We start from the raw sequence: 17437 nt of genomic DNA on the forward strand, positions 1-17437 counted from the left end.
TACTGAGCCTGCGCTCTAGAGCCCACGTGCCACAACTACTGACGCCCGTGCGCCTAGAGCCCGTGCTCTGAAACAAGAGAAGCCACCGCAATGAGAAGCCCGCGCACCACAATGAAGAGTAGCCCCTGCTCGCTGCAACTAGAGAAAGCCCGCAGGCTGCAACCAAGACCCAACGCGGCCAAAAATAAAATAAATAAAAAATAAATTAATTTTTTAAAAAAAGAAATATAGATTTGTTCTTAATCTCCATTCCTGGCTCACAGCTCCTTACAGCTCCTTGGAATTTCCTGAGTGATAAGAGCAATGGAAGCATCTTTTGTTATAATAGTTGGTCTTCTGTCATCAGTTCCTGAAATAGCTCCAGAGCCATAAACGTGAAAGGAGTGTGTTATTCATAATAAACTCCTTTCAACCACACCTGAGGTTATATTAATAAGATAACTTATGGAAAGCCCTAAGGATGGAGGGCTGGTTGCCAGGGGAACCAACAGTGATTATAGGTTGGAACTTTCAGTCACACTTCCCTGACCTCCAGGGAGGGGAGAGAGGCTGGAGGTTGAATCAATCACCAATGGCCAATGATTTAGTCAATAATGTCTATGTAATGAAGCCTCCATAAAAACCCAGAGGACAGGGTTCAGGGAACTTCTCGGTTGGTGAACACACAGAGGTGCTGGGAGGGTGGTGCACTCAGAGGCATGGAAGCTCAACCTCCTCTCCCCATACCTTGCCCTCTGCATCTCTTCCATCTGCCTGTTCCTAAGTTATATCCTTTTATAATAAACTGGTAATCTGGTACGTAAAATGTTTTCCTGAGTTCTGTGAGCTGCTTTAGCCAATTAATTCAACCCAAGGAGTGAGTTGTGGGAACCTCTGATTTATAGCCAGTCAGTCAGAAGCACAGGTGACAATCTGGACTTGTGACTGGTGTCTGAAGCAGTCTTATGGGACTGAGCCCTTAGCCTGTGAGATCTGATGCTATCTCCAGACAGATACTGCCAGAATTGAGTTAACTGCTTGGTGGCGCTGGAAAAAGCACACATCAGAAGCAGGAAATACAGAGACTGCACATGACTAACTAAAAATGTGAGCTGGCCAATCTTTGCCATAGGAGATCAGAGGTCAACAGACGTTACTATTTGAAAATGAAACTTTGCCTCTCCCCATGGCTCTCTCTGGGGTGACCTGGAGTGGGGGGCTCTGGAGTCATAACTGGGTCCAAGTTGCAGTTTTGCCACTCAGCAGCTGGGGGCCCCTTGAGCAAATTACTTCAATCTTTCTGTGCCTCAGTTTCCTCATCTCTAAAGTGAGGATGAAAAGAGAACCTCTTCTAGAGGCCTATAAAGTGCTTAGAGCAATACTTAGTGTTTGCCATCAGCATTACTTCGTCTGTGTATTTGCACTTGTCACCTAACTGGGCAGAGCCTGCCTTACCCCAGTTTTGCTATAAAACTGCCCTTGGGCCTGTGCATTCTCTCGTCTACCACGGTGTCATCTGTTGGTGAGGGGACAGCAATGCCCTCCAAAGCTTGCCACACATTCTCACTGACCCACGTGAAATCAGCATAAAGCGGTCATGGGGAGGCATCTGGTCCAAGCCCATCGCTGTCCAGATGGGAGCAGTGAGGTCTGCATGGCGGCTGGGCTGCCCCGTCCACAGGCCTCCCACGGGAGCCTAACGTGATTCTCGCACACTCTACCCAATAAGTTTTTGCGCCCCAACTTCTCCAGAGAGATCTCTTGTCCATCTGGCTAAAGAAGTAGGTGAGAAAAATCCACACTGCGATTTTAAAGAGGGTCAAATGCTAATTATGAGTGACTCCATTTGAAAGATAGCAACGAAAGCATTTTTAATCCTTCTTCTTTCTCCCCAAACACCTCCAGCACTGGAAAAAAAAAAACACAAAACAAAACCAACCAGTTCTTTGAAAACTGAACCAAACACAACAGTTTTAGGGACAATGCTTAAGAGGTAGGCTGTTCCCCAGGGAATGGCTGAAGTGTTTATTCTCTTGTTACCTTGGTAACCGCTACCTTGGCACCCTTGTTGATGAGCTGAACCACATTCTCCGCCTGGCCTTTGTATGCAGCTATGAGCAGGCGTTCTGAAAGCGCGGCGACCGCATCCTGCTGGCTCATGAATTAGGAGAGAAAGACGTTTTCCGGGAAGTGGTAGACAAGTTCCTTTGGCTAAACGCGATGCCACGGGCCCAGGCAGGCACCCTCGGGTAAAGACGTTCCGATCAGTGGAGGGTGCCTTCATCACTATGCCATCTTTGGGACCTAGGGGTTACAGAACAAAGCTGCCATCAGCACCACTCAGCACCCAGGACAGGCCACACCTCTCCTCCCTGGTTTTAGGGCATCTGCTGATTGCTCATTGCAGGGGAGGGGAGCTGGGGGAGACAGGACAGGCGGGAAGCACCCTCTGCAGAGCAAACCCTGAACTTGCACGTGGAAGGCGGAGAGTATACGGAACCACCCTGCTCCCATCCCCACCCCCGCAGACTCCAGACCACAGCGAGGTCTGCTCTGCATCTCCCACCCAGGTAGCAGCGGCCTGACACAACCCCCTGAATGTAGCCTGGTTTCCAGGCCCACCCTCGGCAGGAAACTACACCGTGTAGGACCACAGAGGGCCCTCTGGACCGCGTTTTGTGGGCCCACCACGGCTAACATGCCTACTCCCCTGGCCGGTTAGGTGCCTGTGGACCACACCCCACAGAGACCCTGAGGAGGGGACCACATCCATGGGGCTTTCTCCCAGCATTTCTCTTCCTTCATCCTTTTCCCATTGTAAATGGTGCAGGTTCCAGAATTCTGCAACAGATGGAGAGCTGGGAGCAGGCCCGGACCATCTCCTAGCCAATAACTGCTGGAACAACCCATCTTGGGAACAAAACTGATGCTACAAACAGTTACTCTAGGCAGGGGCTTAACAAGAGGGAAGTAAGTGGGCAATTCAAACCGGCGACAGGATGCTAAGCCCCGGCTCGGAGCAGTGGTCTGGGGGTAGTAGCTAGCAGTAAACTCAAGCCCTCTTTCCACCAAATGGCCAAATGGATAGAATTTTAAAGACTGACTCTTCCCAGCAGCCCTGGACCACCATTAGAGCAAACCAAAGCCACTGGTATTATGCCAAAGGTGAAGGGTTTTGGGGGCCAAAGAAGGAAAGCTTAAGAACCTGACCTATTCCTATTAGGACAGCAAGGCAACGTGGGCCTCTTTTTGTTTTAAAATGTACTTACGGGCTTCCCTGGTGGCGCAGTGGTTGAGAATCTGCCTTCCAATGCAGGGGACACGGGTTCGAGCCCTGGTCTGGGAAGATCCCACATGCCACGGAGCAACTAGGCCCGTGAGCCACAACTACTGAGCCTGTGCGTCTGGAGCCTGTGCTCCGCAGCAAGACAGGCCGCTATAGTGAGAGGCCCGCGCACCGCGATGAAGAGTGGCCCACCCGCTCGCCGCAACTAGAGAAAGCCCTCGCACAGAAACGAAGACCCAACACAGCCAAAAATAAATTAAAAAAAAAAAAAGTACTTACTAAAAATATCAATATATGCAGATGGAAAGAAAATGCTGTACCACAAGGAATCCCAGGCCCTACCACACATTCTAATTATGAAGGACCAGAAGATACAGACGTCCTTTACAGTGGTTTCCAGGCAAACCCCATGCTCCTTTCAATCTGTAAAGAGTAAGGCACTGGCTATGATGTGACTGAGAAAGAGCTGGTTGGTACCTGCTCTGACTCTGCATCACCGTGACATCCAGGTGGCTCGTGTCACCAGCAGCTCCACGCAGCTGGGATTAAACGTTCATGTATAAAACAGACAGAACAACAGGACTGTGGTAGGGACTAAGGATGGTATTTTATTAGGTGAAAGTATTGGCCAAATGTGAGTAGTGTAACTTCTGAAAGGTCATTCTTATCCCTGCTCAGCTTGCAAATGATCAGATTTTCTCACTATCGTCCATCTGTTGCCCAAAATGTGGATAAAGAAGAGCAAGGAAAGGGACTTCCCTGGCGGTCCAGTGGTTAGGACTCCGCGCTTTCACTGTCGAGGGCACAGGTTCAGTCCCTGGTCAGGGAACTAAGATCCCACAAGCCACGCAGCACGGCCAAAAAAAAAAAAAGATAGCAAGGAAAGAGACACGAGGAACCCTCACAAACCCACCCTGCTCTGATCACCAGCCTCCTCAGAAGCGCAACAAACCTGGAGAAGGTACAAGCAGGGGACCCCTCCCGCAGCCACGGTCAGAGATCGCTGGGATGCGCCCCAAATCTTTGTTGAACGAATGCGCCAATGAAAGAATAAAGTTGAGACTCAAAACAGAGAGAAATGGAGCTGGAAGAGCCTTTGGAAATTCCCAGGGTCGCACTGAAAGACTGAAGTTTGAGCTTTATGTTTCCCAGAATGTTCCACTGTTTGGGAGTGGTTTGTTTTCGTAAACACAGGATACATCGTCTCTCTTTATTCAGGTAATCTGCGGCACCTTCAAACCAATTACCCTGAGTTTCTGATCTGTCTGCCCCAATCCTGGGAAAGCACTCCAGGCCCAAATGGCAGTAAAACGCAGAAAATTAGCCCTGGCTTCCTAAATGCTCTCCCTCCCTCAGCCACATTCTTCTGCACTCACTCAGTTGTTATTTGTTATTTCCCAGACCTTTCCTGCAACGGGCATTTAAGTGTCTCAAGTACAATGGCCAGGTTCATACAAACATTATCATCATGGCTAAAATTTCACGATTTCAGTCCACAGCTTAACTCCTGGGGATAGAGATCTGCTTGCTGCAACCCCAGGGCAGCCCATCAGCCGAGGTCATGAGCTCCAGACCAGCAGTGCTGTCCGGCCCCCCCAGCAATGGAAGCACGGGTTCACCGGCCTGTCTACACTGACAGTCGCTCCCCTCCCTCCCTCCCATCCCATGCCGCAGCCTCGGGGACACTGAGACAAAAGCCAAGGTGCACTGATTGCCATGGTTGCCAGCTACTGAGATAGCCCATAATTACCTTTGGTAAACAGCCCTTTACAGGCCCAGCACACATTACTATTCCTTTTTTTTTTTTTAAAGAGACAGAAACACTACATTTGTGAGAAAATGTTGGCCAAGCAGAAACGTCAGCGTTTTGGTTTTTCTTTTTTTTAAATTTCAATGGTAGCTACTTAAGAATAAAATGCTCCCCACCCCCAAGCCATCCCACCCCCTCCACTACAGCCAGTGCACAGCCCGCCCGAGGCAGAGAGCAGCCTGCAGGATAGGCCCCCCCCACCCCCACCCCCCCGTGAGATTCTGGATACCTCACCACCACCAGAGTTGCCCAGAAAACTGCCTGCAAAATCAGGAACAGAATCCCAGGTTTCCAGTTCCTAGTCTGCTGCTAGCACCATCGCTGTGTGCTTGGGTATCTCAAGTTCATGCTCAATTTAAATCCAGTAGCCTCACTAGTAGGACCTCCAGTATTCGCCTTCATTTTCATTTACACACGGCAGAGGGGGGCGGAGGGAGGCATCAAAGTGGCTGAGTCTTCTTTTCTGCCTCCTTTCTTTCTTTTTTTTTTTTTTTTTTTTGGCCCTGCCTTGCAGCATGTGGGATCTTAGTTCCCCAACCCAGGATCAAACCAAAACTGAGATCAAACCCATGCCGCCTGCAATGGAAGCACGGAGTCTTAACCACTGGACCACCAGGGAAGTCCCTCTGCCTCCTTTCTCACTTCCACCTTGGGTTGGGGTGCAGGGTCCAGCTCACGTTCCTTTCCACCTCTCTCATGATCACTGCCCTAAATCTTTGTATCCTTACCTCCCACCTAGAACAATGATCCCCATCCTTTTGCAGTGAGGGGATACATGGCTTCTCATCTGATACCTCTGAACTGACAAATCAAACCAGGTGGAAGGAAGTGGGCTGGGGAGAGGAATAAAGAGGATGTTGGACCCCCAACAGGGAGTGGGGAGGGGAGAGGAATAGAGAGGGATGGTCACCAGTCTGCAATCAAGGAGTTAAACTTCACTGCCAACCTGTTGGGTACCCAGGCTGCAAGCAGCTCCGTTCCCTCATTAAATCTGAGCTTCCGCTTCCAAATAGATCACCTATCATTCAAGACACTTCCCCTTGCTGGCGGTGAGGAATTTCTGCCCCAAGTCTATCAATCACATCCCTCTTTGTCACTTTCACAGCATTTTTCACAGGAGAAAAACCTTAAAATGCAAACAAGCTGTCAGTTCTTTAGGCAGAAATGAAATAAACGCATGATCATAAATACGCAATGAGCATCATGAATCTAGAAAGGGATTTAGCTTCCTAAGAAAGATTTCCCTCCTTCCTCCCAGCCCACTGCCCCATTTTCATTGCTCTCCAATTCGCCAGTGCTTTTGTCTCTCATCACAAATGCCAGAGGACCAAACAGCTGCTTGGTCTGTGATGCGATCGGTTTTCTTTTTATAGTGAAAGGTCTATGAGGTTTTCTTGAAGATTTACAACAAAGTCCCCTGGTACCGGTATCCCAAAGCCACTGCATTCAGTCTCCTAACAGGCAAAATATTCTAGAAGAAACCTGCAAACAAAAGTCCCAGCCAGGCATTACACACAGCCCACCCAGAGACGGTCCACAGGCACCCAGGAACCAGTGGTTAGGGAGGACCATCAGTTACGATAACTCGCTTTGCTCCTGCTGGTCCAAACCCTGTGTTGAGAGATTGTACTCACATCCGGGGGTCTGTCCTCCCCATTCTACATCGTGTTCTGTTGCTGGAAAACGCGGTCAGTTCTTTCCTGGAGAGATCATTAGCTTCCTAGGGCTGTTACGCCCAAGGGTCTGCAGTGATTTACGTTACAGTGCTTGCTGCCTTTTCCCCTTGAGCTTCCTCTGCCAGTACTGGCCAGATCACATCTAAAAGCTTAGTAAGACATCCATTCAGCTCGCAATGTTTGGTGGCTTCCTAGTCTGCCTGGCACAGAAGTCTTGGGTCTTCAGACTTTGTTGGACTGCTCCCTCCTGCCAGCAGAGGACCTGTAACACTGCTCTGATCAGAGTCAGGGAATGATTCACAGATGGGCGGAGTGCTTTCCAATGATGCTCAGAAGACAGAGAAACGAAGTTTGTATTCTTTCAGCAGTAACACGGGGAGACGAATGCACGTGTTGTAAGGGACGGAGGATGCAGGAAGGGTCAAAATCTGTAATGAACTGCCTTTGTGACAACAGTTATGGAAACGCCCGTTTTGTGGAAACAGCGGAGACCCAGACACTCCCCGCCCCCCTTGGGCAGAGAGTTCTAGCACAGTGACCGCAGCAGCAAGGAGACTAGGGCCTGGTTGAGAAGCCATTCCCCGTGTTTGTGAACCCATAGTTTTCCTCAAAAATCCTCCTCTGAACAGAGTCTCTGCAGGAAAGGGGGAAGGGAGGAAACAGGGAGCTTTTTCAAGTGCTGTCAATGGCCCTCCACATTGCAGGTGTGTGCTCCAGACCACTTGTTGAAGCAACAGAAAACCAACCTCCCAACTGGAGTAATCATAGAAAGGAAGATGGTTTTGGTTTTGACTTGAACCGATATTACTATTTTCCCCCTCATTTCTAAAGCAAGAATTGTTGGTCCTGGAGAGGGGAAAACAACACTGTTAACATGAACCCTCCAAGCGCCATCCCTGCCCAAAACCTTGTTTCCATTACCCTAAGGGTAGCAGCTCCTATGGGCAAGGGGCTGGGATTCTGCTTTGGCCAGTGTTCGCCTTACACCAAGGGCAGGAGAATAGCCAGGGACCGGGGCTGGTGCGCTGCAGAGAGAATGAATTCCCCTGGGGAGACAAAATGCCAGTAGAATGATAATCCTATTTTTAATGCACGACCCTCATACTAGTTTATCCAGAAGTGATCACTGCTGGGATACTGCAACCACCACCGGAGGACCAGTGAGGTTAGAACATACATGAATGTGACCCGCTCCCTACTTTGAAGAAACTCATCATCTGGCCCTGATCAGCCTTGACCAGGGCCCAAAAGGCCAGATGCCAGATGAGAACTGTACACCAAATGCAACAGAAGTATAAAGCAAGGAGTGGTTAATTTTCTCATAGCTTCTGAGACATTTCCTTCTTCTGAGAAAATGGACTCCCCAGATAGGGACCCTCAACACAATACTATCCATGAGGATAGAACAACACTGGTTGCTCGCAGAGTCTGGTGTTCACAAGTGCTATCTGCAAAAGTCAGGGGCAGAGAGGCACCGCTTGAGCAAGCCCACCATGGCAAAGGAACATGTATGCTTATTTCCTGAGGATGTCTCAGGTACAGTAACTATTCTCTTCTGAGTCTGACAATTAGAGGATCTTTGAAACAATCACCTCTGCAGGAGGCATGGAGAGGCTGTTGCAGTGAAAGTTGAGTGACATCTGGATACTATTCAGTAAACCTATGACATACCCTACCATCAGGAAAAGCTGCTAACAAATGTAAAAATAATATATCAGAGGTATAGGGACACATCATTGAATACAGATATGACTGACAGGAGGCTTGTGATGTAGAAACCTTCCCTTTTTACATGGGGCAATAATTACTTTTCGGTTGTCTGGCACTGCTAGATCACCAGAACCTCCAAGTTGGGGGCCAGGCACTTACATCACATAGCAAATGACCCGAAATCCAGACCAAGAGTCATCCACTGCTGAGCCCTCTGCTGCCCCATCTCTCCCTAGACAAGATGAGGCTGAATTGTGTCCCCCAAAATTCATGTATTGAAGCCCTAACCCTTAGTGTGACTGTATTTGGAAACAGGGCCTTTAGGAGGTAATTAAGGTAAAACGAGGTTCTAAGGGTGGGGCCCTGATCTGATAGGGTTAGTATCCTTATAAGGAGAGACACCAAAGAGCCCCCCTGCTCACTCTCTTCCCCAGCCCCCTCTTTTCACACCTGCACCCTCACCTCCGAGCCACGTTCACAGGAAAGGCCATGTGAGGACATAGCGAGAAAGTGGCCATCTGCAAGCCAAGAAGAGAATCCTTATCAGAAACCAAACTCTGCTGGACCTTGATCCGGGGCTTCCAGCCTTCAGAACTGTGAGAAAATAAATTCCTGCCATTGAAACCATCCAGTCTACGGTATCTTGTTATGGCAGCCCTGGTGACTAAGACCCGAGCTTCCCTCACAGTGTAATTTGCTGGCATGAGCTCAAGGTTGGTCTTCCTGGTTAGACTGAACTCCTTGAGGGCAGGAACCCTATTTTGTTTATCTTGTATCTCCAGTGCCTGGCATAGTTCCCAGAACATACTTAGCCTTTAATGTCTGTTCAGTGGATGCTAGAAAATCTAATAATCAATTGCTTTTTCTAATCATTAACTGGTCTTCAGGAGTCTGTAGATCCCATAAGAAGTAGAGAAGATACGAACCCAGTCAACTAGGCATTTTCCTTTCCTCAAAGTTAAAGCAGGCTATGGCTGCAGAACCTTCAAGAGATAACAAATGGGGGATTTTTTCATTCTTCCCTTTCACTTCCTCCCCAAAATTGAGGACGATCCCAGCTCCTGGGATCAGAAGAATTACTGATCTCAAGTCCACCAGCACCCAAGCACTGGACAGCAACACAGTCGCCCCTGGAATTTTCCTTTCACTATCCTTAACTTCTGTTGGGTAAAACCACAAATGCTAAATATAAACCTAAACAAGCAATACCAAATGACAATAAAACCAATCCCCAGAGAGTAGCCCACCTGCCATGTATCCATATCTCATCTCCTACCCACTCCTTCAATCTGCTTTGATCTGGCTTCTTTCTGCCCCTAATTTTCCTACTAAACCGTTGCTGATGCTGTGGTTGTTGATTCTGTGGTGTATTAAGCATTTATTGAAGAGATGGGCACAAAGAACTATGGAAATTGGGTGAGAGAGTTTTCTTGCTTGGTGTGCTGGGGTGAAAGCAGGTCAGGAATGTTCTTACAGAGAAGGTCACATTTGAGCTGGGTCTTGGAGGACTGGAGGATTTTGCTAGATAGAGAAGTGGGGGCGGACATAGGCAGAGGAAACAGCAAGAGCAAAGGCAAAGTAGTCTGGAAGGGTAGGAAAGAGGAGCAAAGAGACTTTTGCAGCTGGAGCTTATAATACGTGGGCAAAGACCAGAGATGATGTTGCAAAGTCAGGCTGTGGAAAAATTTTCACATCATGCCAAAGACATTGGACTGTATCTTGCACTTGTGATGGAGAATCCTAAATGTTGGTAAGAAGAGAGACTAGTCAGATTTGTGTACTACTTGGAACTCAAACACACAGAATTGGATTAGTCATAATTATGGGTTCATGCTACACTTTCAAGATTGTATGTACACAGCTTTCTCTTCCTTCCTTCCTTTACTTCTTCTTTTATTCCTTCCTTTCTTCTACCCTTCTTTCTTTTTATTTTAATTAATAGACTTTTTAAAATAAATTTATTTATTTTTTTAATTTTTTAAAATTTATTTTTGGCTGCGTTGGGTCTTCGTTGCTGTGCGCGGGCTTTCTCTAGTCGCAGCAAGCAGGGGCTACTCTTTGTGGCAGTGTGCGGGCTTCTCACTGCGGTGCCTTCTTGCGGAGCACAGGCTGTATGTGTGCGGGCTTCAGTAGTTGTGGCCTGCGGGCTCTAGAGGGCAGGATCAGTAGTTCTGGCGCATGGACTTAGCTGCTCCGCGGCATGTGGGATCTTCCCGGACCTGGGCTTGAACCCGTGTCCCCTGCATTGGCAGGCAGATTCTTAACCACTGTGCCACCAAGGAAGCCCTAGACTTTATTTTTTAGAGCAGTTTTAGGTTTACAGAAAAATTGAGCAGAAAGTATAAAGAGGTTCCTTATACCTCTTCACCCATACTCCCGCCCTCACACCCAACAAGTGTTCCCTATTATTAACATCTTGTTTTAGTGTGATACATTTGCTGTAACTGATGAGTCAATATAGATACATTACCATTAACTAGAGCCCATGGTTTGCATACGGTTCACTCTCTGTTGTACAGTTCCTTGGCTCTGCACAAATGTATAATGGCATGTATCTATCACTATAGTATCATACGCAATAGCTTCACTGGCCTAATGCTCCACTCATTCATCCCTCCCTCCCCCCCAACCCCTGACAACCACTGATCGTTTTACTGTCTCTAAAGTTTTGCCTTTTCCAGAATGTTATATAGTTGGAGTCATACAATATGTTGCTTTTCCAGGCTGGCTTTTTTCACTTAGTAAAATGCATTTAAGATTCCTCCATGTCTTCTCATGGCTTGATAGCTCATTTTTTTTTTTAGTGCTAATTAATATTCCATTGTATGGACGTACCAGAGTTTATCTATACACCTATTAAAAGACATGTTGGAGATTGGTTCAAGATGGCGGAGTAGAAAGACGTGCTCTCACTTCCTCTTGCGAGAGCACCAGAATCACAACTAACTGCTTAACAATCATCGACAGAAAGACACTGGAACTCACCAAAAAAGATACTCCACATCCACAGACAAAGGAGAAGCCACAATGAGATGGTAGGAGGGGCACAATCACAATAATATCAAATCCCATAACTGCTGGGTGGGTGACTCACAAACTGGAGAACACTTATACCACAGAAGTCCACCCACTGGAGTGAAGGTTCTGAGCCCCACGTCAGGCTTCCCAACCTGGGGGTCCAGCAACGGGAGGAGGAATTCCTAGAAAATCAGACTTTGAAGGCTAGCAGGATTTGATTGCAGGACTTTGACAGGACTGGGGGCAACAGAGACTCCATTCTTGGAGGGCACACACAAAGTAGTGTGCACATCAGGACCCAGGGGGAAGGAGAGTGACCCCATAGGAGACTGAACCAGACCTACCTGCCAGTGTTGGAGGGTCTCCTGCAGAGGCGGGGGGTGGCTGTGGCTCACTGTGAGGACAAGGACACTGGCAGCAGAAGTTCTGGGAAGTACTCCCTGGCGTGAGCCCTCCCAGAGTCCGCCATTAGCCCCACCAAAGAGCCTGGGTAGGCTCCAGTGTTGGGTCACCTCAGGCCAAACAACCAACAGGGAGGGAACCCAGCCCCACCCATCAGCAGACAAGCGGATTAAAGTTTTACTGAGCTCTGCCCACAAGAGCAACACCCAGCTCTACCCACCACCAGTCCCTCCCATCAGGAAACTTGCACAAGCCGCTTAGATAGCCTCATCCACCAGAGGGCAGACAGCAGAAGCAAGAAAAAATACAATTCTGCAGCCTGTGGAACGAAAACCACATTCACGGAAAGATAGACAAGATGAAAAGGCAGAGGGCTATGTACCAGATGAAGGAACAAGATAAAACCACAGAAAAACACCTAAATGAAGTGGAGATAGGCAAACTTCCTGAAAAAGAATTCAGAATAATGATAGTGAAGATGATCCAGGACCTCGGAAAAAGAATGGAGGAAAAGATCGAGAAGATGCAAGAAATGTTTAACAGACCTAGAAGACTTTAAGAACAAACAAACAGATGAACAATACAATAACTGAAATGAAAAATACACTAGATAGGAATCAACAGCAGAATAACTGAGGCAGAAGAACGGATAAGTAACCTGGAAGACAGAATGGTGGAATTCACTGCTGCAGAACAGAATAAAGAAAAAAGAATGAAAAGAAATGAAGACAGACTAAGAGACCTCTGGAAAAACATTAAACGCAACAACATTCGCATTATAGGGGTTCCAGAAGGAGAAGAGAGAGATAAAGGACCCGAGAAAATATTTGAAGAGATTATAGTCAAAAACTTCCCTAACATGGGAAAGGAAATAGCCACCCAAGTCCAGGAAGCGCAGAGAGTCTCATACAGGATAAACCCAAGGAAAAACATGCCGAGACACATAGTAATGAAACTGGCAGAAATTAAAGACAAAAAAATTTATTGAAAGCAGCAAGGGAAAAACGACAAATAACATACAAGGGAACTCCCATAAGGTTAACAGCTGATTTCTCAGCAGAAACTCTACAAGCCTGAAGGGAGTGGCATGACATATTTAAAGTGATGAAAGGGAAGAACCTACAACCAAGATTACTCTACCCGGCAAGGATCTCATTCAGATTCGATGGAGAAATCAAAAGCATTACACACAAGCAAAAGCTAAGAGAATTCAGCACCACAAAACCAGCTCTACAACAAATGCTAAAGGAACTTCTCTAAGTGGGAAACACAAGAGAAGAAAAGGACCTAAGAAAACAAACCCAAAACAATGAAGAAAATGGTAATAGGAACATACGTATCGATAATTACCTTAAACGTGAATGGATTAAACGCTCCAACCAAAAGACACAGGCTTGCTGAGTGGATACAAAAACAAGACCCATATATATGCTGTCTACAAGAGACCCACTTCAGACCTAGGGACACATACAGACTGAAAGTGAGGGGATAAAAAAGATATTCCATGCAAATGGAAATCAAAAGAAAGCTGGAGTAGCAATACTCATATCAGATAAAATAGACTTTAAAATAAAGAATGTTACAAGAGACAAGGAAGGACACTACATAATGATCAAGGGATCAATCCAAGAAGAAGATATAACAATTATAAATATATACGCACCCAACACAGGAGCACCTCAATACATAAGGCAACTGCCAACAGCTATAAAAGAGGAAATCGATGGTAACACAATAATAGTGGGGGACTTCACTTCACTTACACCAATGGACAGATCATCCAAACAGAAAATTAATAAGAAAACACAAGCTTTAAATGACACAATAGACCAGATAGGTTTAATTGATATTTATAGGACATTCCATCCAAAGACAGCAGATTACACTTTCTTCTCAAGTGCGCACGGAACATTCTCCAGGATAGATCGCATCTTGGGTCACAAAACAAGCCTCAGTAAATTTATGAAAATTGAAATCATATCAAGCATCTTTTCTGACCACAACGCTATGAGATTAGAAATGAATTACAGGGAAAAAAAAGGAAAAAACACAAACACATGGAGGCAAAACAATACGTTACTAAATAACCAAGAGATCACTGAAGAAATCAAAGAGCAAATCAAAAAATACCTAGAGACAAATGACAATGAAAACATGATGATCCAAAACTTATGGGATGCAGCAAAAGCAGTTCTAAGAGGGAAGTTTATAGCAATACAAGCCTACCTCAAAAAACAAGAAAAATCGCAAATAAACAATCTAACCTTACACCTAAAGGAACTAGAGAAAGAACAACAAACAAAACCCAAAGTTAGCAGAAGGAAAGCAATCATAAAGATTAGAGCAGAAATAAATGAAATAGAAACAAAGAAGACAATAGCAAAGATCAATAAATCTAAAAGCTGGTTCTTTGAGAAGATGAACAAAACTGATAAACCATTAGCCAGCTTTATCAAGGAAAAGAGGGAGAGGACTCAAATCAATAAAATTAGAAATGAAAAAGAAGTTACAACAGACACCGCAGAAATACAAAGCATCCTAAGAGACTACTACAAGCAACTCTATGCCAATAAAATGGACAACCTGGAAGAAATGGACAAATTCTTAGAAAGCTATAACCTTCCAAGCTGAACCAGGAAGAAATAGAAAATATGAACAGACCAATCACAAGTAATGAAATTGAAATGGTGATTAAAAATCTTCCAACAAACAAAAGTCCAGGACCAGACGGCTTCACAGGCAAATTCTATCAAACATTTAGAGAAGAGCTAACACCCATCCTTCTCAAACTCTTCCAAAAAATTGCAGAGGAAGGAACACTCCCATACGCATTCTATGAGGCCACCATCACCCTGATACCAAAACCAGCAAAGACACTACAAAAAAAGAAAATAACAGACCAATATCACTCATGAATATAGATGCAAAAATCCTCAACAAAATACTAGCAAACAAAATCCAACAACACATTAAAAGGATCATACACCATGATCAAGTGGGATTTATCCCAGGGTTGCAAGTATTCTCCAATATATGCAAATCAATCAATGTGATACACCATATTAACAAACTGAAGAAGAAAAACCATATGATCATCTCAATAGATGCAGAAAAAGCTTTTGACAAAATTCAACACCTATTTATGATAAAAACTCTCCAGAAAGTGGGCATAGAGGGAACCTACCTCAACATAACAAAGGCCATATATGACAAACCCACAGTAAACATCATTCTCAATGGTGAAAAACTGAAAGCATTTCCTCTAAGACCAGGAACAAGACAAGGATGTCCACTCTCACCACTATTATTCAACATAGTTTTGGAAGTCCTAGCCATGGCAATCAGAGAAGAAAAAGAAATAAAATGAATCCAAATTGGAAAAGAAGAAGTAAAACTGTCACTGTTTGCAGATGACATGATACTATACATAAAGAATCCTAAAGATGCCACCAGAAAACTACTAGAGTTAATCAATGAATTTGGTAAAGTTGCAGGATACAAAATTCATGCACAGAAATCTCTTGCATTCCTATACACTAATGATGAAAAATCTGAGAGAGAAATTAAGGAAACACTCCCATTTACCATTGCAACAAAAAGAATAAAATACCTAGGAATAAACCTATCTAGGGAGACAAAAGACCTGTATGCAGAAAACTATAAGACACTGATGAAAGAAATTAAAGATGATATCAACAGATGGAGAGATATACCACGTTCTTGGATTGGAAGAATCAATATTGTGAAAATGACTATATTACCCAAAGCAATCTACAGATTCAATGCAATCCCTATCAAATTACCAATGGCATTTTTTACAGAACTAGAACACAAAATCTTAAAATTTGTATGGAGACACAAAACACCCCGATTAGCCAAAGTGTTCTCGAGGGAAAAAAATGGAGCTGGAGGAATCAGACTCCCTGACTTCAAACTATACTACAAAGCTACGGTAATCAATACAATATGGTACTGGCACAAAAACAGAAATATAGATCAATGGAACAGGACAGAAAGCCCAGAGATAAACCCACGCACCTATGGTCAACTAATCTATGACAAAGGAGGCAAGGATATACAATGGAGAAAAGACAGCCTCTTAAATACGTGGTGCTGGGAAAACTGGACAGCTACATGTAAAAGAATGAAATTAGAACACTCCCTAACACCATACACAAAAATAAACTCAAAATGGGTTAGAGACCTAAATGTAAGACCGGACACTATTAAACTCTTAGAGGAAAACATAGGAAGAACACTCTTTGACATAAATCACAGCAAGATCGTTTTTGATCCACCTCCTAGAGTAATGGAAATAAAAACAAAAATAAACAAATGGGACCTAATGAATCTTAAAAGCTTTTGCAAAGCAAAGGAAACTACAAACAAGACAAAAAGACAACCCTCAGAATGGGAGAAAATATTTGCAAATGAATCAATGGACAAAGGATTAATCTCCAAAATATATAAACACCTCATGAAGCTCAATATTAAAAAAACAAACAACCCAATCCAAAAGTGGGCAGAAGACCTAAGTAGACATTTCTCCAATGAAGACATACAAATGGCCAAGAAGCACATGAAAAGCTGCTCAACATCACTAATTATTAGAGAAATGCAAATCAAAACTACAATGAGGTATCACCTCACACCAGTTAGAATGGGCATCATCAGAAAATCTACAAACAACAAATGCTGGAGAGGGTGTGGAGGAAAGGGAACCCTCTTGCACTGTTGGTGAGAGTGTAAATTGATACAGCCACTATGGAGAACAATATGGAGGTTACTTAAAAAACTGAAAATAGAACTACCATATGACCCAGCAATCCCACTACTGGGCATATACCCACAGAAAACCATAATTCAAAATGACACATGCACCCCAATGTTCATTGCAGCACTATTTACAATAGCCAGGTCATGGAAGCAACCTAAATGTCCATCGACAGACGAATGGATAAAGAAGATGTGGTACATATGTAGAATGGAATATTACTCAGCCATAAAAAGGAACGAAATTGGGTCATTTGTAGAGACGTGGATGGATCTAGAGACTGTCAGAAAGAGAAAAACAAATATTGTATATTAATGCATATATGTGGAACCTAGAAAAATGGTACAGATGAATTGGTGTGCAGGGCAGATACTGAGACACAGATGTAGAGAACAAATGTATGGTACCAAGGGGGGAAAGTGGCGGGGGTGCTGGTGGTGTGATGAATTGGGAGATTGGGATAGACATATATACACTAATATGCATAAAATGGATAACTCATAAGTACCTGCTATATAAAAAAAATAAATAAAATAAAATTCAAAATTTCAAATAAATAAATAAAAGACATGTTGGTTGCTTGCAAGTTTTGGCAATTATGAATAAAGCTGCTATAAACATCCATGTGTAAATAAGCCACAGGGATGTAATATACAGCATAAAGAATATCATCGATAATACTGTAATAACTTTGTATGGGGACAGATGGTTTCTAGACTTATTGTGGTGATCATTTCATAATGTATGTAAACGTTGAATCACTGTGCAGTTCACAAAAGTAA

General features: G+C 44.6%; 1 protein-coding gene across 3 annotated transcripts in view; it reads right to left on the bottom strand.

Moving 5' to 3' along the window:
• ANKRD6 (ankyrin repeat domain 6) overlaps positions 1-17437 on the bottom strand; it is a 247184-nt gene that overhangs the window by 118555 nt on the left and 111192 nt on the right. For all 3 annotated transcript variants that reach the window (XM_059941589.1, XM_059941588.1, XM_059941592.1), the window contains one exon: positions 2020-2283. In XM_059941589.1, the coding sequence (XP_059797572.1) occupies positions 2020-2139 (120 nt within the window). In that variant the 5' untranslated portion in view covers positions 2140-2283. The remainder of the gene's footprint in view (positions 1-2019; positions 2284-17437) is intronic.

The sequence above is a fragment of the Balaenoptera ricei genome, chromosome 12 (assembly GCF_028023285.1).
Source record: "Balaenoptera ricei isolate mBalRic1 chromosome 12, mBalRic1.hap2, whole genome shotgun sequence".
NCBI classification, from domain to species: domain Eukaryota; kingdom Metazoa; phylum Chordata; class Mammalia; order Artiodactyla; family Balaenopteridae; genus Balaenoptera; species Balaenoptera ricei.